A 23528-nucleotide genomic window follows, 5' to 3' on the forward strand; every position below is an offset into this window, starting at 1 on the left:
ACAGCCATGATCGAATTGCCCATAATAAAAAGAAATGTCACATGGCGATCGATATGCAATTAACCCAGCCATGTCGTCAGTTCTCACACATAGAAATTAAATTAAGCTAAATGGCACCAAACTGCAAGTACCATAGATCCAACCATTTCAGACATAAAAATAAAAATCACATGAAATTTGGTTCATGTCTGAGTTTTTGTCACATAAAATTTAAGTTGTCTCACCGAATCGAACTGAAGGTGGCATGCAGTCAGGGTACTATCTGATTGGTTTGAGTTGTCTCACCATGACTGTTCAATTTGTAGATGGGATTGATCGATCGATATGGTGCAGGAGAAAAACAGAAGTTGAGGCCAAGCAATTGGAAACCGTCTCCAGCGGCCGGCTACGCGGCGCCTCCGGCTGCTGCTCCTCCTGCTGGACCTGGACGTCGACTCAAGCATGTGAGCAAGACAACAAAATGGACACAAAATAATACTGTAGAATGATTCAATCAAGCACCAGTTGGTCTTGGTCGAGCGAACCTGCGCCGTTGGCCGGAGGTGGTGGCGGCGGCGGCGGTGGAACGTAACCGAAGAAGTGCACGACACGGGCGGTAGGGGGTTCGTCCTCGAGCTCCTCTTCGAGCACACGCAGGATCTGGACGAGGGCGTCCAAGTTGGCAACGCCCGAACGGGCGTGGCGAGCCGTGGCGGCGCATGCCTCGCCGGCTCCCTGGGACTGGGCCGGCACCGGCACGGCGAGGAACTCCTCCACGTCGGAGCACACGCCCCCCAGCTCCAACCGCGCCCGGGACAGCCTGCGGACCGCGTTAGCGACGGCGGACTGGACGCCGGCGAACCAGACCGGATAGCAGTCGTGGCGGCTCCTCTGCCGCGTGTCCCGCAGGAAGAAGGCGCGCATCACGCCGGCGGACGGCTCCGAGGCCAGCAGCAGGTCGATGCCCGCCTTCACGTTCACGAGGAGGCCGCGGTTGGGACGCAGGGGCAGGGCGGCGGCGTCCGCGGCGACCGGCCGAGGCTCCTCGCTGCTGAGGGCGGCCACACGGTCACGGGCGGTGTCGAAGACGTAGCGGCGGAGGAAGCGCCGGACCGGCGCGTCGCTGGCCGAGTAGACGTTGGAGGCGTGGTGGTCAATGGCCCCCTCGAGCTCGTCCGCGGCATGGTCGAGCGTGCGGCGGGCCAGGTCGGCATCGGCGAGGATCCAGGCGAGGATGGAGAAGAACTGGTGCCAGATGTGCTCCGCCATGGATTGGCCGCCGGTGGCCGCCGGCTGGCACTCTCAGCTGGCTGCTTGTCGGAAGGGAAGGAAATTAAAGGAGGGACTTTTGCTGGGTTTGAACGCTAGCTAAGGATTTGCTGGGTAATAATAACTTCTTTCCAAAAATAATTGTTTTGTTTTGTTTTGGGCATGCAATTTCCTTCAATAAAAACAACAAATCTTTTACTGATTTTGCTGGCTTGCTGGCTAATAACTTCTTTCCGTTTTGGTGCTCATTTATTTCCTTTAATAAAACAACATATTCTAGTTTTCTAAGAAAAATAAATCTCTTCCTAATAATAAAGCACGGATTGAGTCTCCGGGTTCACCGTCGCGCACTATTTGCAGAAAAGCCCCTGTGATTTTGTGCATTGAACCCGCAATCTATCGTTAATTTGCAAAGAAAAAACGGTTCGCTGGAAAAAAACACCCGTACGCTTCCGCCTCCCCCCACGACCCTGGCCTTGCCGAGCCAAATCCCCTGGCCGCCGCGGCCGACCTCAACCCGCCCGCCGCCGCGGCTGCACCTCTGCCCGCTCGCCGCTCCTGCCGTGCTCTCGACGGCAGCTTCTGGATCAGGTCAACGCGGCTGCTCGAGAGGCTGGGGACGACGCATCTGCTCGGTGCAGAACGGCGGCGGCGGGATCCAGCGGGCGCGGGAGAATGAGGGATCCGGCGCCGCGGGCGAAGTCCTTGCAGCTGGAGGCGGGCCTCCATGGCTAGCAAGGAGAGCTCCAAGGTCATGGCGGGGCTTTCATTTTTCTGGTAGAAAAGAGAGACAGAGGAGGATCCAGGGAGGAGGAGAGGTAGGAGAAGAAGGAAGGGTGCAGCGGTGCGAGGGCACTGGTCTCCCGCGTGAGGAGCGCCTCTCCTCGGAAGGATATGGAGGGAGTGAATGAAACTCAAATCCACTTCAGAGCAAGGTACTGTTGTAGAAGTACGAAGAAGCAAGCTGACCAGATGTACAAGTAGTAGCCGGCAACGACGATGAAGCAAGCCAACCAGATGTGCACGAAATGACCATACATCATGCCTGATTGAGCCTCCGGTACGTGTTTCATTGGCCAATAGCCCATGCTAGCTAGCTAGCAACCATGTAAATTTCCCACGCTTGATTTATTCCTTTAGGATTTTACTAATTTTATATGTTCTTCCCATGATTATCTAGATAATACTAAGTGTTGATGTTTCTTTCACGCATACATGGCTTTGCTAGGAGTTCTTCCACTGCTGAGGTCTGAACTCTGAATACTATGAACTTAAGGGTAAATCTTATAGCAGATCAGAATCATGGTCCATGCAAAAAAAAAAAGAGATCAGAATCATGGTTGTGTTGATTCCATAGGGGCCTCATGATGGTTTGTGTTCTTTTATTCAAATGAAAAAACCAAGATTATTATTGTAACTGTTACAGTTGTACTAGCAGGATTATCCTAGAAGCTGTGCCAATTTTTCATCAATTGATAACACAGTAAGGTAGTGAATCATCTTTGTAGACTTTACCATGCCTAGACTGGTTGACTTGGATCATGTGTATGTCTTAAACTTTTAAAAAATTCTCACTTGCTCAAGTCCAGTTTATGTAACATCTATATAATACCTAAGATGATAGTTTGATGTGTAGATTAGAAGAAACCGCACACAATAGATGCAGTTAGTATTTTGAAAATAAAGGTAGAAGTCTTTTGTCATAAGCTTTCAAATGGTACCTATTTTGGTCAATCTGAATTCAATTTTAAAAGTACAGCAAGAACAGGATGTTGTCTGTCAGTTTTAACCATGCGCAGAGTTCTGTTTAGCATCGATATATCTATTTCGAGATAGAAATAATTCGGGGCTCATCATGTTTCCAGTATGAGATGTGGTTGGGCAATAAATTACATCCCCTATGCCAAGCCTACCGAGTTCACTAAAGCAACAAGCAGGGGATCGCCTTGATGCATATCGCCATCACATTCAGACCCAAAGATCTAGGAGCTGCAGTATGGGCATGATTAACTGGGCAGTGCCAAAGTCAAGCTTCCGGATGGTGGCGACAACAATGATGGCTGGAGGCGACGGGGCTAGCAGCGTGGCAAACAGTAGCGTGCAGCGTTTCACGGTAGGGCGTGTGGCCAGTGCTTGTGGCGGTTGTGGATGATGAAGTACTGGACCTACGGTGGACGACCATCCGCAAGATCTACATCATCATCTTTGGGTCAGTTCGCCATGAAGGCCATTCTGCGAACGAGGTTGTTCATGTCCCTCCTCATGTACAGTTGTCCTTCTATTCTAGGATTTCAACTCTGCACTCCATTCCGCATCCTGAATATTCAGAGTCTCGAGTTTGCATGAGTCTCGATTTGATTAAATGAACAGGTTAGTAAGATAGATTTTTGGTCAAGGATAGATTTTTGATGATGTGTGGGATGAGAGGGAATACTTATCGAGTTAGGGTCGTGACATTTTTTCTACCGTTGCAACGCACGGGCATTTTTGCTAGTAATAATAAAGGGGCTATTGTTTCTAGCGGTACGTCATGGAAATAGCCCTCAAGGTTGTAAAATATTACCCACCAATGCCATTGGTAAGTGATTACAAACATTTCACATAGGGGAATCCCCTGCCTGGGCCGGCCCATCCAGTATGGACCTCCTATACTGCGCTCCGCACGCAGGGAGAAGGCACAGCGTGTCCGTTTGGGCCGACCCATGTCTGGGCGGCCTGTTTTTTTAATTCTGTTTTTATTTTTCCTTTTTCTTTTCCGTTTTCGTTTTTTTTCTACTATGAATAATTTGGGACTTCAAAAATTAACAAAAAAAGAATTTTAAATAAAATGTTTAATAAATCATAAAATGATTGTGGATTCAAAAATTGTGCGTGATTTTGTAAAAAATTGTTTTCGTATTCAAAAAATGATCAAAAATTTGGAAACAACTGTTCAGGAAATGAAAAAATAATCATGATTTTTTAAAAAGTTCATGTATTGGAAAATGTTAATGAAATTGAACAAAATTTCGCCAATTCAAAAAATGTTCATGGATGGAAAAATATCCTAAAAATTCAAAAATTGTTCATAACTTACAATATAGTTTATTCATTCATAAGATGCTCTCTGATTCAAAAAATGATCATGCATTTCGAAAAATGTTCGTTAAATCCAAAAAAATGTTCGTGAATTTCAAAATTTGTTCCGCCTATTTCCGAAAAAATGTTCCTCAATTCTAGAAATGTTCGCCGATTCAATAAAATTGTTTTAAAAAATGTTCACAAATTTTAGAAAAATGTGCAAATAGTATAAAATGTTCATAAATTCAACAAATGTTCTTCTTTTTAGCAGATGTTCAAAATTTTATAACAGTGTTCATGATTTCAAATATATTCACGAGTTCAAAAAAATATTCATGATTTCAAATTATAGTGTATCTTGGTGATGCAGGAAAATGTGGTCATGGCCATTGAAAATTATGAAAAAAAATTCATTGCAACACAGCCCTTTTGCTAGTTGTAACTTGTAACCTATGTACTAGCCAGGATAGAGGCACTAGGATTCCCCTCCACACCACCGCCGCCAGAGCGGCAAGCAAAGGCGGCGGAAATTAAGGAGAGGAAGGCTTCGCCCTAGTCGCCTTGCGAGAGGGGAAAGAAAGAGTTCATCTACTAGAGAAGAAGACACTAGCCAAAAACTTTTTACATGCAAGACACCACACCAATCAGGAACCACAGTAATAATTCCTAATCGCCAATATCAGGTCAATTAAGCATATACCATGCATACCTCCTCGCTCTACTACTACTACAACTACAAACCATACCATGCATACACATATATATTCTACAGCAAGCAAGCAAGCAGGCAATCATCATCCTATCTTACTAGCTACTAGAGCAATAATCTATCTACCTATCGTCCTTGCTCCGCGCTGCCCGGTCCTTCTTGTGCCCGCCCAGGATCCTCGAGATCTGCAGCCCACGGCTGAAGGCCTGGTTGAAGAGCATCCGGGTCTGGAACTCCGACACGAACGGGAACCACGCCAGGAACGCGATCGGGGTGAAGAGCAGCAGCCCCATGATGATCTCGTACCCACGAGCCAGCGCCCGGATCGACCCCCACAGCCCCACGCTCATGATCGCAGGCTTCAGCGCCTGAGCCACCTGCAATCAAACAATCTTCATTGCTGTGCTTCTTTCAATATGAACACCTCATCATGTAGCAGGATACGCCAGATTAATTAATTACCAGGAGCAAGCCCCATCCTGTGGGCATGAAGGCGAGGATGCAGACAAATATGTCCTGGATCGTCATGTGAGGGATCACTATCAGGATCACGATGGTGGAGATGAACACGATGAAGATGAGCCCCTTGAGCAGCCGGAACACGAGCTGGAACTCGGCGCTGAATTTCCGCCGACCAACCGACACAGCCTGCGTGCGTGCATAAACAGTCAGTCAACAGCCAAACTCGCACAAGAGGACACCCTAATGTCTGTTGTAGCACAAGAGGACAAGCAATGGCCAGCCCTAATCTCTGCCGCGTCACAATTGAGAAGACTGCAGTTAAATGGCCAGGCCACTAGTTAACTTAATGCTCACCTTCATCACCAGCAATATGAAGAAGATGACAACCCATGACAAGCAATACACCTGGAAAGACAGCCCATTCATTAGTCAGTAGGCTTACTAGTAAAACAGAGACTGTAGAACACAATCAAGTCATCATGTTTAGATACATGATAGGCATCATCAGGATAATAAGACCAAGCAGATAAATTACCAGGACGCTCTTGGTGTGTCTGGTTATGTTGAGATGGTAAACAAGCCCATACTGGTAGATGAAGAAGCGCACCGCCAGCACTATCTCAAGAACAGTGCCACGCTTCCCCGAGTATTTAAGGGGCTCGTGCTCTTTCTCCCACCATGACTCCCAGCTTTTGTCCGGCGAAACACCGATACCCCCACGGTTGCTGATCCACTTGTTCCAGTCGGTCCAGTCGTCCACAATCTTCTGCCACTCAAACCCAGAAGGGTTGAACAGGAACGGCGCAAAGAGCCAGGTGACAACCATGAACCACATGGAGAAGGTGATGAAGATGTACGCGATGGCTCCTCGGTACGACTGCCCGAAGATCTCAAACACGATAAGCAGGATCATCAGCTCGATGCCCTTGACGAAATGGCTCCGCGAGTAGAGGCGGTAGTTCTCGGCGAATTTGGCATGGAACACCACGAATCCACGTCCAGTGGCTCTGTACTCGGCTCCTCCGTGGAGCAGCGTCTTTCCGTAGTAGTGAGTCTTGGTTCCAAGGGAGAATGTGAAGAAGACGGACGCTAACTGAAGCTGCATGAGCACAAAGTCGCTCAACGCGGTCCTGAACCCTCTCTCCAGACCGATCTCCATCATCATAGGGAGCGCCATCAAGAAGCCAAGCTGCACAAACGACTGCGAGGCAAGAGCGACCTGGAGAGGGTCGTTGTGTATAAACCTTCTTCCAGTGGCTAGTCCTTCATCAAGCCCACTGAGGACAAGATACAGACGCCCATAGAGAAATACATACACGGTCCATACCGTAATCTGGAAAAAGAACAGCAAAGCTACAGAGGTTAGGAATATTAACCAATTTTTTTCAGAAAGCTGAAAAGTCCAGCAAGGCAAAGGCATCAGTACCATTGTGCTGAAGTAAAAGCCGATGGTAGTGTAGTAGCAGGACAACATTCTGAAGAAATCAAAACGATGCCCAAGTCGGTAGATGTCACGGCTCAGTGTCTGCTCGCCATTACCATACGCTATTTTCGCCTCGAATAGTGAAATCTGGTTGAGACCAACATCTCTTCCCTTGCCAACTTGCATGTATTCATGATGTGTAACGTTTCCTTCACGCAGTGTTGAATTGAATCCTGTCGCAAAGAGACAGGTATTAATTAGCATAACAACATCTTCAAGAACCACACACAGCAACGGCAAAATGTTGACCGCATGCATACCAGCAAATATGTCCTCACTAAGATTAATAATCTTAGATGCTTTGCTTACACCGCCCCTCGTGAGATGGAAAAGTCGATCAAAGATATCAGGATGTCCATAATGAAATCGAACCCTGCACGTGAGAGTGTCCAGGAAAAGAAATCATAAACCAACAATCTTTAAATTTCTTCAAAGAAAGAGGAGTAACACTGCACAGAGTAACACTAACAGCAAGAAACAAAACCAAGAACACAACTCAACCAAATGAACAAAAAAGGAGTACTAAATTGAAATAATCAACAATAACTTGTTACTTGCAGAATTAACGACAAGTTGTAGAAAGAAACATATAGAAAGTAAGTAACTGAACGTAGTAAACCCATGAATGAGATGAACTGCATTGTGATTCAGTCATGATGATTTACCTTAAAGGATTGGCAAGTACACGCTGTCCAATAGTCACAAAACTTGTCTCTTGGTTTGACATGAACCACGCAAGCGAAGAAACACTGCAAAAGCAATCATAACAATATGAGTAATTTTATCCAAGCAAATAGCAACATTGTATGATGAAGTCATACATTAATCACAAATTGAAGGGTGAAGGAGGCAGTCAGAAACGACATATATATACCTGCCAGTGAATATATGTTCTCTTACACCAAGTATTGTTGGATACCTCACACCATCATGTTTCTTGGTAAACTCTTGCAGCAGGTTTCTCATTTTCAATGTCTCCTCCATATAATGCTCCTGTCATGTCATAGCATCACACCATGACTAAATGGCCCAAAAAATACTAGCTAGCAGCACAAGAAGCACAAATGACGCATATATACCTGATTCATGTCTATGGTTTGTAGGCCTTCACCTCGAGTAAAAATTATCGCATGGTTCTGATTTTCTGGTTTGCCTTCACCCAACATTGCATTGCCCGGAAGTTTTATCCTGTAAATGTCCTATTACACAACAAAATGACACAAGGTAAGCAAGTTTATATCGAATCGGCACGGGTGAGATCACGAAATGCACCTGTTTCAAATATAGGGATGATTATTAAAACCATTTCATTTCACAGTACCTGATCGAGTTTCTGACCAGGATCATCAGGCTTAGTTACTGCCGCCTTCACCAACGCTGAGTAGTAAACCTTCTCTATCTTCTTGCTCCTATCTTTGCTTGCTTCCCCCTCTTTGCTTGTCTCCTCGACTTCGTCAATATAGGCAACCCGAAGTGATGGATAACTGGCAAATAAACAAGCCTTTTCAATCATTGATGACATGCATAGAATGTATTGCAATGATCAAAACAGAGGCGGTGTGTCCAAACCAGATTAGAACCCAGTGAATTGATACAACGCCTGAAAAACTTTCTTGTGTGCACGCTCATGGAAGATCAGCAAAACTATAAAAACTGCCAAATGCACTAATAGTTGTATCCTAAGAGGCTAATACAATCCCATGACCTAACACAACTTTCTACGGTTGAACTACAGATCATAATCTATTCTTCCGCGTAACAGTTTGCAAGGAGATATATTCTAGTTTTGACGTGTCAGAGAAAGGAATCAGACATCCAACATATTCAAGAAAATGAAGTGATAAAATATAAATGGAACGTTCGGCAAGGAACTATTATCACAATACCCTCTATAGAACTTTATATTCTTGAATAAAGACTTACGTTGTCATCAGCCTCAGAATATCCTGCGCACGTTGATCACCAGAACGTTTCTGGATACCGTATGACTGGCATGATACAACGTATGTAAACTTCATGTCGGCTACAGCTTTGGACTGAGTTAATAAGTGTGATTCCTCAGATAGTATATCTGCAGCCCTGAAGCCTTCCATAAGATCTGAGGAAAGCAGGCAAATTAGTTGATACATCATCATACTGTGTTCCAAAAAATCACAATCAGGAAACAGGCTCGGTCGCATAGAAATACCATTCTCTGGGGCCATATCAAGACAAGACTGAAGCACCAAAGCTTGTCGGTAGTACATCATCCCTCTTACTGTAAGATTGAGCAAGCATTACTACTGAAGGAAAGAAATATCGAGCCATGATACCAATGCATTTTTTTTCTTTTTTGGAAAAGTATAGTGCCTATGAGAGAAGAGGCAAAGGGGATACCAGTTCGCGTCAAAGTTTGGCCCCTGTATGATGCCCAAAGGCGAAGCTCATCTTCCGTTTGTTCAGTCTCACGGAGTTCCTCTTCATTCTTGCAGTCCACCCTTTCAAGAAAGTTTTTCCACTCATCTGCAAGGAGAGGCAAACATGAGTTTCGTGTCCGGGGACTGGAGTTACTAGGATATGCCGACTCGATGGATGGGATGTACCTGGGTAGATTTTTTGCAGGTAAAAAAGGATAGAAACCCCATCCTCGTTCTCCTCCTCTAGTGCTTGTGAGGAGAAAAGGACGTCTTCTTTGTAATAGGGAGTCAAGACACTGCAGTACACAAGTTGCCCCGTAAAGAAGCAGCAAGCCAACTATTCATTAGGATACCATTCTTACCCCTATTAACATGAGCTGGAAACAGAATTTGGAAAGGGCAGTTCTACATGAAATGCAGTTCTACGTCGAGTTATACTACTAGCATAACGGTGCATGCATTTTGTTTAGGGAGTAACAGAAGTGTGAATATTTACATATATGAAGGCAAAGAAGCAAAACTCCATGGAATGAATGATGCTTGGTTATCCATAAAATACACAAGGAAGCTAATCCAGTACACGATGATTCAAGCATAGAATAGAATACATCATACACATAAATTCTAGAGAGAAGAAAAACTTACGAGAAGGGCAGCATATTGCGCACTTTTGGAGCTTTTGGCATGTCCATAAAAAGAGAATTAGCAAAGAAAGATATCCGCCTTCTAGCATCCAGGTTTGTAGGAACATCCATAGCAGACTCCTTCACTGTGAGCAGAAGGTGAAGCCTTTTTATCTGAAGCCAAGAACATGAGCAACAATCTTAGAAGCTTATCTTTATTTTTCAAATATATATAAATGTCCCTAGTTCAATCAAACAACGATAAATAAATAAAAATATCTGAAATATAACCTTTTCCTTCCAGGCATCTGATGCCTTGACAGGAAATTCAATAGCTTTAGTGAACAACTGTTCCTGTTCCTGTTGATCAAGTGGTGTGATCCCTTCGTGTTTTCTATTATTTCCACCATGTACCGGTTCTAGTAGCCTGATCAAGAGATAGCAATACTACATATAAGAAGTAACGAAAGACAACGCAACAACCAAGAATCTAAAGCATGTGATTTCCCACTGAGTGGGAAAAGACCATTCTGCAGTAGAATGATGATAAGTTAGGTCTCTCACTCGGTGAGTTGTTCTTCCATTATATCCCTTGTTACCACCTCGAGCATATCCTGGAATAAAATGATGACCTGACCCCGGTCATCTTTGTCATTCTTTTGCTGCATGGAATTAAGAATTAAGAAGGATTAGGAGGTGGCATACACATTCAACATGACCCGGACCATGCATGATGACTAATTCTATATATACCAGTATCACAAGCAGCTCAATAAACTTCTTGCTCAGGGTAGGTAAGTTACTCATGTGCAGATCCCTTATCAGAGTATCGTCTGCTACGAGATCATCCACCACTTTAAAAATCTTTTGGATGACACTGAAAATATATATCATGAAGTTTGTTAATAAGAACAAAAAACAATCAAGACTTGGTACTTTTAAAGAAGTGAGGAGAATGTAGAACATACTCTCGCTCCCGTACACCAACCACTAAAGCATATATTATGTTTTTGAATGAAGCATAGCATTCCTTGATGGCGTAAGTGAAATATGGATCTGAATTCATCCGTTTCTTCAGATCGCGGTCTTTTCCTCCACTGTCTGCTGCCATATCCAATGCTATTGGAATCTGAAATGCAGTTAATAAAATAAAATGAAACGACGATGCCTCATTCCACCAAAATAACAGCAGGAGTTGAATGAGAATATGTACCTTGCTAGCAAGCAGGAATGGTGGCCACTGGATCATATCCATTTCACGATCTTTGCAGTATGGAACAAGTAACAAGTCCTTCTCCCTGACCAGAACGCAACAAACAACAGATCAGCAGGAATCAGAAGGACAGTCAATATGTAAAAATAGATATCAGATGCCGCACCTGTTATCTATCAAGTCTTCCTGGCGGAAGCTTGTGATGATCAGATTCCATATCTGAGCAAATCTTGCAGCTATTTTGTCTTCTTCTTTGCCATCTCCAGGTTTCTAGAGTAACTTAAGCGTGTTAGATGAGAAGACAAAATAAAACAAGAACATAAATGCATTCTCGTAGAAGGGATCTACACCTAATGTGCTCTCCATTAATATGTGAAAATAAAAAGAAAATCCACACCTGAGAAGGTTTACTGGAGAAAGCGGAACGGAATCCTCTCCTCTTTGAGTCATTTGGAATCAAGTGATCGTTGAAAGCCTTCGGCAAAGATTCGAAGCGAGATCTTAACATTCCCAAGGTTCGTATCTGATTTAGTAACACCAACAACATTACACTCTGTAAGTTGCTTTGTTCCATTGTACAAAAAATTCACAGCACAATCAAATCCAGAAATAATGAGTAACAAGCGATGCTCATAAAAATTTGGAAATTTAACAAGTTCTAATTAAAGAACAACTTTACATACTGACCCATCCCTCAAAGGTCAATCTACAGAACGGCGAGTGGAAGGTGTTGGTCGGTATTACTAACCTCACCAAGACGACGACATGCCCCATAGATACCACCAACTAATGTCGAGAAAATTGCATACCATATTTGGGTATCCATGAAATACACCTGAACCAATAAACCAAGGTAGGTCAAAATAGGATGAACAACTTCTGTTCTACACAATGAAGAGGACAGAAGGCATACAAGAATGATAGGAGCCCAAAGTGCAATGACGACACCGATGTTGTTCTTTGCTGCAGATAAAACCAAAAATAAGAACATGTTCGGGCTCAACCAGGTTAGAGAGAGGGGGGGAGACTGACCATGTGGGAAGAACTCGTGCCACTGAAATGTTGTTATTGGCACCTTCATTATATCTTTTGTTGGTTGAACAAGTGGCCTGATCTGCAGGCCGGGCATATGACAAGATGAGCAACCAAACTATGATTTCATAATAACCAAAGGAAACAGCTAGGAAAATTAACTGGATAACCCTTAACCAGCAAAAGTGTACTTATGAGTAGTGGGGAACGTCGTAGGTTTCTATAAATAGCCCTCAAGACATTAATGGGACAAAACTTCCGTTGAAATGGCTAGCAATAGTTTGATGCAAAATTATACAACATATGGTGGTGGAATCAGTTAAGAATAATACCTCCACGTAGAAGCTCACTACCAATTTTGTGGCCAAAAGAATGACCCAGAACATTGTATACCTAGAAGAACAACAATCCTCAGAAAGAGCACATGCAATGGTAATTCATAAAGAATAACAAACGCTTAAACAGGCAAACATACTTGAAAAGGGAGAATGCACCTTCATGCATTCCTCTGCCAACGAATAAGCGAGGCTGTACAATGTTTTACATCTTATTATAAACAGGGTGTCAAGAATCAACAACTTGAAGAAAACTACCAAAGCAAAATTACCTGTGACCACCACATTATGAGGGCTACAACTTTAAGATTTGACTTCTCAAGGAATCTCCTCAGGATAGGAAAAATGAATAACGTAGCCGCCAGCATATTTGGTGACAAATATATCACAACAGCCAAGATGTATAACGATGGCTGGTTCCGGCCGTCACCAAACCAGCTTTTGATTGTTCTATTGAGTCCAGTGGGATTGTCTGAGGTGTATGCGTAAGTCACTGGTAAAATTACAACCCATGCAGCTCCTGATAGTAATTTCAAGATGTACCGGAGTTTAACAGCAAGAGACATGCTTTTTCTTGCTTTCCAGCTCAAGACAATGTCCAGAATTGCTGCATTAAAATATATTTAGTAAACCTAACCAATGATAAACATTGCCTAGTGTGTACAAAAAGAACAACCAACATGCTTACACGGTTTCATGCTTAGAATAATATGTTCAGAAAAATAAAATGAACGAGTCAATCAAATTACACAGGTATTTTCATCGAGCTTTGGTACAGCTCAAGACAATGTCCATAATTGCTGCATTAAAATATATTTATGAACCTAACCAATGGTAGCAATGTTCGGTGTTCCAGTTTGTACCAAACCAACAACCACCATGTTCCTCTGGTTTCATGCTAAGAATATTATGTTCAGGAAAACTAAACGTCGAGTAAAATCAAGTTGAACAGAAGTACTTTCATCGAGCTTTGGTACGGAATACAGACCATACACTTAATACTTTGGCTACAATATTACTGTTTGTAGACCCGCAAAAGCTACTGTTGTTCAGAATTTATAAGCTAATTGTGGCCATGTAGGTTTCGGGTAAATGGAGAAGATAACCATTCAGACTATCAAAATCAATATCATGTGTAACCATGCTGATAATTAATGGGATGTGGACACAACGAAGACACGTAACCAAGAAAAGACGAATGTGCATACCATAATATTAGGATAGGAAGGAGGGGAGGTGGGGTATTATCAACATACCTTGGCCCATTTTCATTACTGCAGCAGTTATAAATATGCTCAAAACTTGTTTGAACACTCCTGCATCAAAGATGTCACCTGGCGTGCCACCATTCCAAGCAACTATAACCATGGCCTGAGTGAACGAGAAAACCAACAGAAAAAGGTTCATCTCAAGTAAACAGAAAACATCCAAAAGTGTAGTCGAAAGAAGAAGAGCAACACGAAGGTGGGAAATCACAATTAACCTGTAAGGATAAAATTAAGAAGCTCCACATCCTGTTAAAGCTACGGAAGATGTGCCAAAATGACCGTATTTCAACAAAGTTGACTTTTCCCATCCAATGGTCATTACCAGCTGGTCTGTGCTCCTGCAGCAGAATAAGAAATATCAATACCGAAAGAGACTATGAATATTAAACTGCAAAAAATTTACCTTATTTTTTTTCCTATCAGACAGTTGAATACATTTATTTTGTTACTAGTGAATGGTTTATTTGAAGATTAAATAAGGTACCTGATTGCTACCAACTTTCTTACACTGAGATGCTAGTACTAAGCCAAATCTACTCATTTGCATGAGGGTAATGCAAGTACATTCATATTGAAATGAACTTACTCCATTCGTCTGATCTCGAGCATTGAGAACAAAATTTGGAGTCTTGAAAAAATCAGCATCAGCCCTCATAGGCCATCCTAACCGAAAACAATCTCTTGACCTGTAAGCAATGTAAAAATAATTGTATGGGTGTCCTCCAAAACTGGCTCGGGAAATTACAAGGGAGATAACAAATTGTGCTCCTATCAGCTTACCAGAAGTACTCATTGAGATCATCATAATTTCTCCAATGTGAGTGTTTTGATTTCATTGTCTTGCTCCTATCAGCTTCCTGTGTAAAAAAACCCAAAGGACATAACTTAATTGTGCTTGGAATTAAAACATGAGAATGGAAATAAAGAAATATACCATCTCTATGATTTTATAAATTGGGGTCACAACTTTCTTCAGGAAGGCTTCTTCGGCACCACCATAGGCTGGTTTAACATTTTCACCAGTTGTTGGGCTCACATTTCCAGCCAACATGCCATACAATTCAAAAGCCATCTGCAGCGGAACAACAACAGAACACAACAATCACTTGCCAATAATCATCCCATCGCAAGAGCTATGGCCTAAAAATACAGCGATGCCCCAAGCCAATCAATCACATTTCCCCCGGCATGTCCATGAACACAACTTGTACTGCACAGAAATATAATGTACTAACCTAAACTTTCCGCCCATTTACAATGGTCCAAAATACTAGGAGGGTGAGAAAAGGGGCAAGACAAAAATAGGGATCATTGTAGAACTTCCTTGATCGGTGTTTACTGGATCACCTCAGTAGGAACTTACATTTTGCTTAAATTATCGTGTAAACAACATTGTATGATACTGCAGTGCTTAGAACATGCATTATGCAGCCAAATTATCGAAGACTTTTCACCTCAACAGTCCTGGCTACTGGAAAAAACAGTGGAGCCATGCACGTAGAGAGAGACTGATTCAAGAGAAACTCTTTACCCAATGGCGTACTAACATACTTTGTAGGTAAGCTCCGTCCTGATTCGAGAGAGACTGTTCTTTTTAACTCAAAGTTTTGCAGGTAAGTCCTCATGCCTAAGGTAACTCACGCCCAACATATACTTTCTGGAAAATGTAAGTGAACAGAATGTGGCTCCTCAGAAGATGCCACCAGATTTGTGAAGGTTCAAGTCAGAAAAGATAGGGTGTTTAGTTTCAGCCCAAGCTTGCCCTACCAAAATATTGGTCATGGTTTTGCCTGCCCATGAGTTGGCTAATGTTGGCAAGAAAAATGTGCTAGTGTACGAAAGGTCATTGTCATACCAAACAATTGGTGACCATCCAAACAAAGACCGAAACTTTCGGTCACCTACATAAAAACTGGTAGCGTACATTTTTGGCAACTATCCAGACATACCCAAATAGCATAGTATCATTTGCATCGTTTCCGTGTTAACCAGAAAATCACATTATGACCTTGAACTAAGAGTTTAAGACCCAGTTTGCCAGCTCAGTAAATAGATCATGTGTTTAATTTGACAAGGAAAGGAATTGAACATACATGATGATAGATGTAGCAAAGACACTCTGGCATAAATCGCAAGTTAGCTGCCTCGCCCCATATGAGCAGATAAAGGCCCATATAGAGAAGCTTCCGCTGTTGTACTTCTTGTTGAATTGTCGGCAGCCTAGAAAGATAATGATCAATTATAATTAGTGGACCAAGCGACTATGAAGAGCTTATGATTGCAGGCTTGAATTAATTAAATCAAATAATCATGGTTAACTTCCAAATTTTCCACTGGAGATTGAACATCATACCACAAGCTGCTTTTGCGGCCAAGGTATTTGCACCATCTTTTGTAGTTCTTGAAGAGCTTCTTCATTACTATATCTAGCGCATGGTCGTCTAACTGAAAATTTTCACCAGAAAAGAAACAAGTAAATGACATTACTACTCGAGGATCCATGTGCGCACATCTCACATGAATGCAGGTCGGGAAATGCACTACCTTTGATTGCTGGTCAGGCTTGGACATCTCCCTTATATGCACGTTGGCAAGCAAGAGTATGAGATGCTCTCGTTGATTGGACACGTTATCTTTCTGCAGAGTGGTTGTTGGAGTTAGAGAGCATTGATGTATCAGATCTCACAAATGAAATCATCGGTACAAAAATGTTTGACATGAAAGCAAAAGTCTCGCAAGAAATAAGATATGAAAACAAAAGGTAGGCAGTAGCCATGTTGTCATAACCTGAAACCCAAACAGTGCCTGAAGCCACTCAAGAAGGTCCGCATCATCCTTCTTTTCGTGGTCCTTGGGCCATGGCAGACCCCTTGTGTTACGAAGAGCGTGAAAAGAGGCTTGGATCTACATGTAAGAATGGGAAGCAGCGCATAAGCCCTAGTGTAATCATCTCAACATCTCACCAGAGTATGATAAGCTCGCAGTGAATTCGGGATGGGAATCAGGATGGATGGGAACCTCAGGGTATCGCATAATAGCCTGGTTAGCAGCACTGTCAGGGTCGAGCGGGAGGATATTGTAAGGAAGATACAGCTTCTTCTTCTCCTCGACTTGGTTGTGCGTCTCCAAAATCTGCAACAATCAACAACCACAGCAGGGAGGTGAAACCCATTTTTGTTTTTCTGGACAACAACAGTAGCGGTGGGTTCTTTCTTTTTTGTGAGGAAACATGAAAGGTGCATTGTGTCAAACAAAAGAACAGAGAAGGTTCCAATGTTTTGTGCTAGAACTTACCGCTTGATCGACTTCGATTTTCTGTGAGACATTGACGGCCTTCAGGACCTCGAACAGGACAGCCGCGGTCTGATACGCCTTTGTCAGCTGGGCACTGAGAAATCAGAAAAGCAGAGCAGGCATCAGGCAAGCCATAGATGAGTGAGCCAGCAGCATTATATTAGATTAGAAAAGAGGATGGGTTGGTTGGTCTGACCGGTCAGCTTTATCGGCGGCATTCTGGAGCGCCTGGATGTACTTTTTGTAGTAGTGCTGGTAGAAACTCTGCATTTCGCGGGCATCGCTCTGCTTAACCCTCCCCTTCAACGTGGGGTCGTTTTCCTGAGGAAAGAAGCGTGTGCATGACAATGAAGTGAAGCAGTTAATACGGTATGTATACGTTGGATGTCATGCAATTAAGTTACTGCTGGGGTAAAACAAATGACCACTAGCCTCTGTATGCAGTTAATATGGTAAGATTTGGAAGCTATAAATAGAAGACAGCGCAGGAAAGAGCAGAAACGGAATGCAATCAAATATGCTGCAAGTTTAAATCTTGTGCAAGGAGGAGGGAAATGCGTATGTAGGCAGGCACATGTACGTACCCTTTCGAGCCTCTGGAGGAGCGCGGTCTTGAACTGGCGGACACCACGGCCGCTGGAGGTGGGGTCGAGTCGATGGGCCTTCTCGAAGGCGTAGAATCGACCTGGCAGGCAATAGACAGAGTCAATTGTGTGGGTGAGGCAAGAAAACTGTTGGTAACCTATACAGCATCTAGAGAATTATGTGCACTTGACTTGAGTTGGAGTTAATAAACTTGATAGGCTGTCAATGGCAGCAAGACACTAGTACTAGGACTAGTCTTGTACTCCCTCCGTTCCGAATTACTTGTCTTAGATTTGTCTAGATACGGAGGTATCTAGCACTAAAATGAGTCTAGATACACCCGTATCTAGACAAATCCAAGACAAGTAATTCGGAACGGAGGGAGTAGCACTTGAGGAGGAAGAATATAATACAGTGCTACACAGATACAAAGTAGTAGTAATAGAATACAAACAAGTTACAAAGTGGACTAGTAGCAGAAGGGACCTATGTAGCACCCAAGCCAAGACCAAGAGACATACATACTGCTATTAAATTGTTGGTATGGGTGAGACAAGGGAGCAGGTGGTGCTCTCTGCTCTGCTCTGCTAGAGAGATTGGGAATTATGGGCACTCAGAGTCAGAGGGAATAATAAATTAACTAAGAGAGTGGACTGTCACTGGGACTAGTCTTGTAAGTACGTACTAGGAGTTGAGCAAGAAGAATAAAGTATATATAATACACAGGCAAGGCAGACTTTGTAGTAACAATAGAATACAGGAGCAGGGAGTAGCACCCAGTAGTAATTAACAAAGAGAGAGCCTTTCTTGGTAGAGTAACAAGCAAGCAGTAATAATAATTAACAACTCCTCTGCTTTGGTGCCTTCCTTCCTTCCTTGCTTGCTTGGTAACAGTAATTAACAAAGAGAGGAGAGCAGAGCAGAGGAAGGATGGATGAATGTGGTTGCTTACATAGGTATGCGACTCTGGGGTTGCTGGCCTCCACCTCGTTGGCGACACGGAGGATGGGGGCGATCTCCACCAGCGAGGAGGGCACCACCTCGCTGTCGAAGATGGACTCGCCCAGGTTCCCCGCCGTCTGCGTCCGCAGGATCCTCCTGCCGCCTCCGGACGCCGGGGTGGAAGCCGCGCCCGACGAGGAGGGCTCCCCACCGCCGCCGCCGCCTGGGCCGGGGCCCGCGCCCGGCCGCCTCCCGGAGGAGGAGGCCATCCCGCCCGCGGCCGACGGCCGGGAGGGAAGAAGGAAAGGACGGAACTTTCTCGCTCAACAAGGTTTCTTGCTTTTTCACCCTGGCTTGCCTTGCCTTGGCTTGGCTTGATTTCGGCCGGAGGGGGAGGAGCCAAACCCTAGATCGACCGATCCATGGATTTGGATTTGGATTTGGGTTTGGGTTTGGGGGAAGGGATTGATGTCGAGGTGTAGCGGCAGTGAAGAGAAGAGCAAAAGCAGGGAGGGAGGCAGTGGGGTTTGGGGAAAGCAAAGCATAGCAGAGCTGATATTCTTTTCGCTGCTTTTTCTTCGTATAATATATACTCCCTTTGTAAACTAATATAAGAGCGTTTAGATGGACAAAACTCTTGTGTTGGCGGAGTGGAGAAGAAAGGGGGCAGACGAGACGCACGATTTCTCTCACCAGTCCAACCCATCCATCCATAGGATAGGAGAGAGTGCTACTGCTTTTTGAATTTCCTTTTCTCATTGCTAAAATTAAATCTGTCTAAATTATGCTAAAGATCCTTTCTTTCTTTGCTCATGACAAGGACAGTAGAAGATTGACAACAAAACTAATACTTATATTATTAGTTTATTACGGAGGGAGTATAATATTTTTTATTTTTAAAGTGGGTCTGTGGTCGTATATTAAATACACATGTCCTTACAAACACACCCTTACAAAAAAGAATAAAATTGCATTGAAATTCTTGGGGTGCCCAAGTCTTCTTCCTCCGCATCTATCCATAGGTGGCTCCATGCCGCACCTATGCCCTACGCCCCTGCAGATCAAACCTGCTTAAACTCAGAGGCTTGTGTAGGTAATGGCTTATGGAGAAGTCGTCGACGCATACCACTGGACGTCGAAGGGCACGGTCTGTGTAACAAACTGCCACCCCCAAATGATAAAACACCAGAGAGGAGTCGGTAAAGTTTACCATGTCGCACTGTAGCAGCCAGCATAATGGAATGGAATGTTGTGGGGACGCCTTTTGACTTTATAGGCATATAAATCGAATAAACCTCGATTCTCCACAGTACATTATACTAGAATAATACGATCATGATAGTACACTAAACTACCAGCGATGATTGATACTAGTATACTACATGTAGTGGTGGCCTAAAGCGGCTGCATGAGACCACAACCCAAAAGAAGAGAATTTGAGGGGAAAAGGCCAGGGGAGAAAGTCGTGTCTTGTGTTGGGCTCTTCCCTTTTGTGCTTTACTTTCGGTGCTCGATCTACTCAGCATCATCATCGTCGATTCATATCTATCACATGTCCGACACACACACAAGCACGTCTTCTTAATATCATGAGACCACACCCCGATATATATAAGGATGCATACGTATGTGTTTTCTCACTAATCGTTGCTGCCACGTCTCTTGTTTATGACGGCTAAACATAAGCACATATGGACACGGTCACTTAAGCACGCACCCACTAACCTCAAAAAAAAACACCCACCCACTTTAGATGGCCACTAAATGAGACCAACACCAACTTACCTCCTGAACTTTGTCCCCGGTTTGTTTTATTTTATATTACAACCTTCAACTTTAATTTTGTTTGTTCAAAATGCACCCTAAGCTCCTTGTTTTTTGCTTAGAATCTGCCGACTTCTTAATTCTTTTCCCTGTTGCTAAAACAAAATCCCAAAGGATTAAAAAAAACATCCTAGAAGAATTTTATCATGAGCTCCAACTCCCAGCAGTGCCCTTGTCCTGGCCGACCGTCCACCGCCGACGCTGCTCTCCCTACCCCGAGAGCGCTGCGGGAGGCACCCTACAACGGCTCAGCCAGCTCCCCTACTCGCCAAAAGCCAAAAATTCACTAGTTCAAAAATATAAGAATAAAAAAACCATGAATTCAAAATTAATTCATGAATTTGAAAAATCCGCAAATTTGAAAAATGTTAACAAGTTGAACAAGTTGAAAACTTCACGGATTCGAAATGGATCCATTGTTTGTTGACAATCGATCAAGGACAAGTGTATCTACATCTATACCAATATATAAAGACCCAAAGAGGCACATCCAATTAATCTCGGCATCAAACCATGTCAATCCAACGACCTAGATTACTATAATGGTAAAGTGGCGATTCCATATTTGTCACTCGTTGCGGCAAATTGCCGCCAAATCGCACAAAGGGAAGCCAGCGAATGATCTTAATGGGCCTATACCCATTCAGCGGTAGCACGTGTATATAGAGTTCCCGTTTTCGGAACCCTTTTTTGCTGGTTTTGTCTTTTTAGTTTTATTTTCAGATTTTTTTTTTTGAAAATTGTTTCGATTTTTTAAAATCCGTATTTATAATTTTACTTACACTATCATACTTGAACTATCATAGGGGCCTTGTGAAGGCTTGCACTATCATACTTGAGGTTGTGGCCTCACACGGTCTCTGGATCTGACACTCTTTCTTTGACGTGGCCGGATCGCTCAATGATATCAACGTGCTTCAACGCTCGCTGGTGTTTGCAAGGCTTGCCGAAGGCAACTGTCCACCGGTGAATGTTTGAAAGTGCGTTATATCGACTAGAGGGGGGATGAATAGGCGATTTTTATGAAATTCTTCACTGAGGAATTTGCCGGTGAGGAAATTCCTTAGCGAAGAACTACTAGCAGCGGAATAAGTACTCAAAAGTAAACATAACAGAATACAAGCATAGTCATCATGATGAAATGAAGACAGGCACAGAGTATAGGAAGCGTAATCACAGGATAACACAGGATGAAGACAAACAGACTGAAGAAATTGAATTGAGGAAATTGAGAAAGTCTTCAGTCAAAGTCTTTAAACACAGATATGAACAAACACACAACACAGTTATGAGGAAATGAAAGAGTTGAGAAAATAGAACCAGTAAGCTTGGTGAAGACAATGATTTGGTAGACCAGTTCCAACTACTGTCTCAGTTGTACGTCTGGTTGGAGCGGCTGAGTATTTAAACTCGAGGACACATAGTCCCGGACACCCAGTCCTGAACACGCAGCTCAGGACACCCAGTCCTCACCGTATTCTCCTTGAACTAAGGTCACACAGACCTCATCCAATCACTCGTGGTAAGTCTTCAGGCGACTTCCAAACCTTCACAAACTTGGTCACTCGGCGATCCACAATTCCTCTTGGATGCTCTAGACCATGACGTCTAACCGTCTGGAAGAAGCACAGTCTTCAAAGGTAACAAGCATCGGATCCACTCAGGATCAATCTGTTCAGTGATGCTCAATCACTTGAGGTTTGTAGGTGTTTGGGTTTTGGGTTTTTGGTTTTTTCTCACTTGATGATTTTCGCTCAAAGTCCTCAGAGGATGGGTTGCTCTCAAATGACAAGTGCCAGTTTCTCTCAGAGCAGCCAACCAGCTAGTGGTTGTAGGGGGGCGGCTATTTATAGCCTAGGGAGCAGCCCGACATGATAAGACATAAATGCCCTTCAATGATATGACCGTTAGGTGGATAGATATTTTGGGACAGCTGGCGCATAGCACAGCAACGGTCGGAATTTTGAGTAGCAAAATCCTCAGGGCTATCATGTTCCTCACTGTGTAGGCAATCCGCACTGGCGAATTCCTAACTCCTCAGTCAGGACAATTTCCTCAGAGACCAGAAGAACTTCGTCTCTGTCACTGAAGAAATTGACTGAACTGTATGAGATTTCCAATGGCTTCACTCGAAGGGATTGGTAGGTGTAGGATTTTGAGTTGAGCATCACATGGAAATTTTTCCTTAGTATTTCCTCGACCCCCTTTAATAATACGGTGTTTTCTATGACTCAAGAAAGAGAAAAACAAAACTATGAAAACGAAAGTCTGCAAGCTTTATATTCCTCGCATGAATATCAAGTCTTCACGGACACACCAATTTCTTCACTTTCAAAGTCTTCATGAAAGTCTTCAGAAATACCAAAATCTTCAGTCGAAGATATTCATTTTTAGGGGTCGACTTTTTCTGTAAATATCAAACTCCCCATAGACTTATAGACCTGTGTACACTCACAAACGCATTAGTCCCTTAACCTATAAGTCTTCAATACACCAAAATCACTAAGAGGCACTAGATGCACTTACAATGTTAACATCAACGGCCACAACTACAACAAATGATACTATCTAACTGACGTATCTATCCTCAATGGACCACTATTGTGAAGACGATCTCCAACCCTGTCGGAGAGAAGAGGAAGAGATTTGTCCAAGAGCAAGAGAGTGCTATGAAGGATGTCGAGCATGCCTTTGGTGTTCTGCAATCTCGATGGAGCATCATTCGGTGTCCTGCTAGAACTTGGAGCACCAAAAAATTATGAGAGATGATGACTGCTTGTGTGATCATGCGCAATATGGTCATAGATAATAAGCGGAAGCATGCAATAAATAGTATGAGAAAAACTTGTAGATGACAAGATCCTCATAAACATGTCATAAACTCTAGAATTTTCTGTTTGCTTGTATCTAGATCATACATTGCAAGCGTGTGCTGGCATCTATTTTACATCCCATGTTTCACAGATCCCACTTGAAGTATTTAAGGATATTAAATTATGCACAAACACGAAACAGAGATACACATCATATTTCTGTATAATGTTTGAAGCACGT

At 43.3% G+C, this 23528-nt stretch overlaps 2 protein-coding genes across 4 annotated transcripts; both read right to left on the bottom strand.

The window, feature by feature from the left end:
• Nucleotides 1-25: 25 nt before the first annotated feature.
• LOC147967237 (uncharacterized) lies at nucleotides 26-1322 on the bottom strand. Its single transcript, XM_087527532.1, has 2 exons — nucleotides 525-1322; nucleotides 26-423 (listed from the first exon to the last, which is right to left on the bottom strand). The coding sequence occupies exons 1-2, from the start codon at nucleotides 1246-1248 to the stop codon at nucleotides 386-388; spliced, it is 762 nt and encodes a 253-aa protein (XP_087383658.1). The 5' UTR covers nucleotides 1249-1322; the 3' UTR covers nucleotides 26-385.
• Nucleotides 1323-4915: 3593 nt separating this feature from the next.
• Nucleotides 4916-19203, bottom strand: LOC147967238 (callose synthase 3-like). 3 transcript variants are annotated; one of them, XM_087529370.1, is made up of 42 exons: nucleotides 18661-19202; nucleotides 17708-17808; nucleotides 17320-17444; nucleotides 17124-17217; nucleotides 16848-16961; nucleotides 16617-16733; nucleotides 16374-16466; nucleotides 16183-16274; nucleotides 15923-16049; nucleotides 14764-14901; nucleotides 14610-14686; nucleotides 14416-14515; nucleotides 14045-14167; nucleotides 13818-13932; nucleotides 12834-13168; nucleotides 12702-12754; nucleotides 12559-12619; nucleotides 12227-12308; nucleotides 12108-12157; nucleotides 11943-12029; nucleotides 11592-11717; nucleotides 11361-11464; nucleotides 11195-11279; nucleotides 10950-11110; nucleotides 10735-10858; nucleotides 10546-10643; nucleotides 10273-10408; nucleotides 10004-10155; nucleotides 9545-9654; nucleotides 9339-9464; nucleotides 9151-9219; nucleotides 8886-9060; nucleotides 8284-8446; nucleotides 8042-8161; nucleotides 7837-7955; nucleotides 7628-7711; nucleotides 7223-7335; nucleotides 6906-7135; nucleotides 6015-6812; nucleotides 5834-5884; nucleotides 5480-5665; nucleotides 4916-5394 (listed from the first exon to the last, which is right to left on the bottom strand). In XM_087529370.1, exons 1-42 carry the CDS (start codon nucleotides 18917-18919, stop codon nucleotides 5140-5142), a joined length of 5928 nt encoding a protein of 1975 aa, XP_087385496.1. In that variant the 5' UTR covers nucleotides 18920-19202; the 3' UTR covers nucleotides 4916-5139. The 3 variants fall into 3 exon arrangements, with proteins under 3 accessions (XP_087385496.1, XP_087385493.1, XP_087385495.1); XM_087529367.1 differs by having other exon boundaries at nucleotides 8886-9219; nucleotides 18661-19203; XM_087529369.1 differs by having other exon boundaries at nucleotides 10950-11279.
• Between the last annotated feature and the right edge of the window lie 4325 nt (nucleotides 19204-23528).

The sequence above is a fragment of the Triticum urartu genome, chromosome 6A (assembly GCF_056163025.1).
Source record: "Triticum urartu cultivar PI428250 chromosome 6A, HENAU_Tu73, whole genome shotgun sequence".
Classification (NCBI taxonomy): domain Eukaryota; kingdom Viridiplantae; phylum Streptophyta; class Magnoliopsida; order Poales; family Poaceae; genus Triticum; species Triticum urartu.

Bases quoted from the DNA above. Each gene is read 5' to 3' on its own strand.
- LOC147967237 (XM_087527532.1), bottom strand. From the start codon at position 1,248: ATGGCGGAGCACATCTGGCACCAGTTCTTCTCCATCCTCGCCTGGATC. The intron at 424-524 runs GTTCGCTCGACC...GTCGACGTCCAG, and splicing joins ACCTCCGGCCAACGGCGCAG to GTCCAGCAGGAGGAGCAGCA.
- LOC147967238 (XM_087529367.1), bottom strand. From the start codon at position 18,919: ATGGCCTCCTCCTCCGGGAGGCGGCCGGGCGCGGGCCCCGGCCCAGGC. The intron at 16,050-16,182 runs GTATGATGTTCA...TTATCTTTCTAG, and splicing joins GGCCGCAAAAGCAGCTTGTG to GCTGCCGACAATTCAACAAG. The intron at 7,956-8,041 runs GTATATATGCGT...ATGACATGACAG, and splicing joins AAACCATAGACATGAATCAG to GAGCATTATATGGAGGAGAC.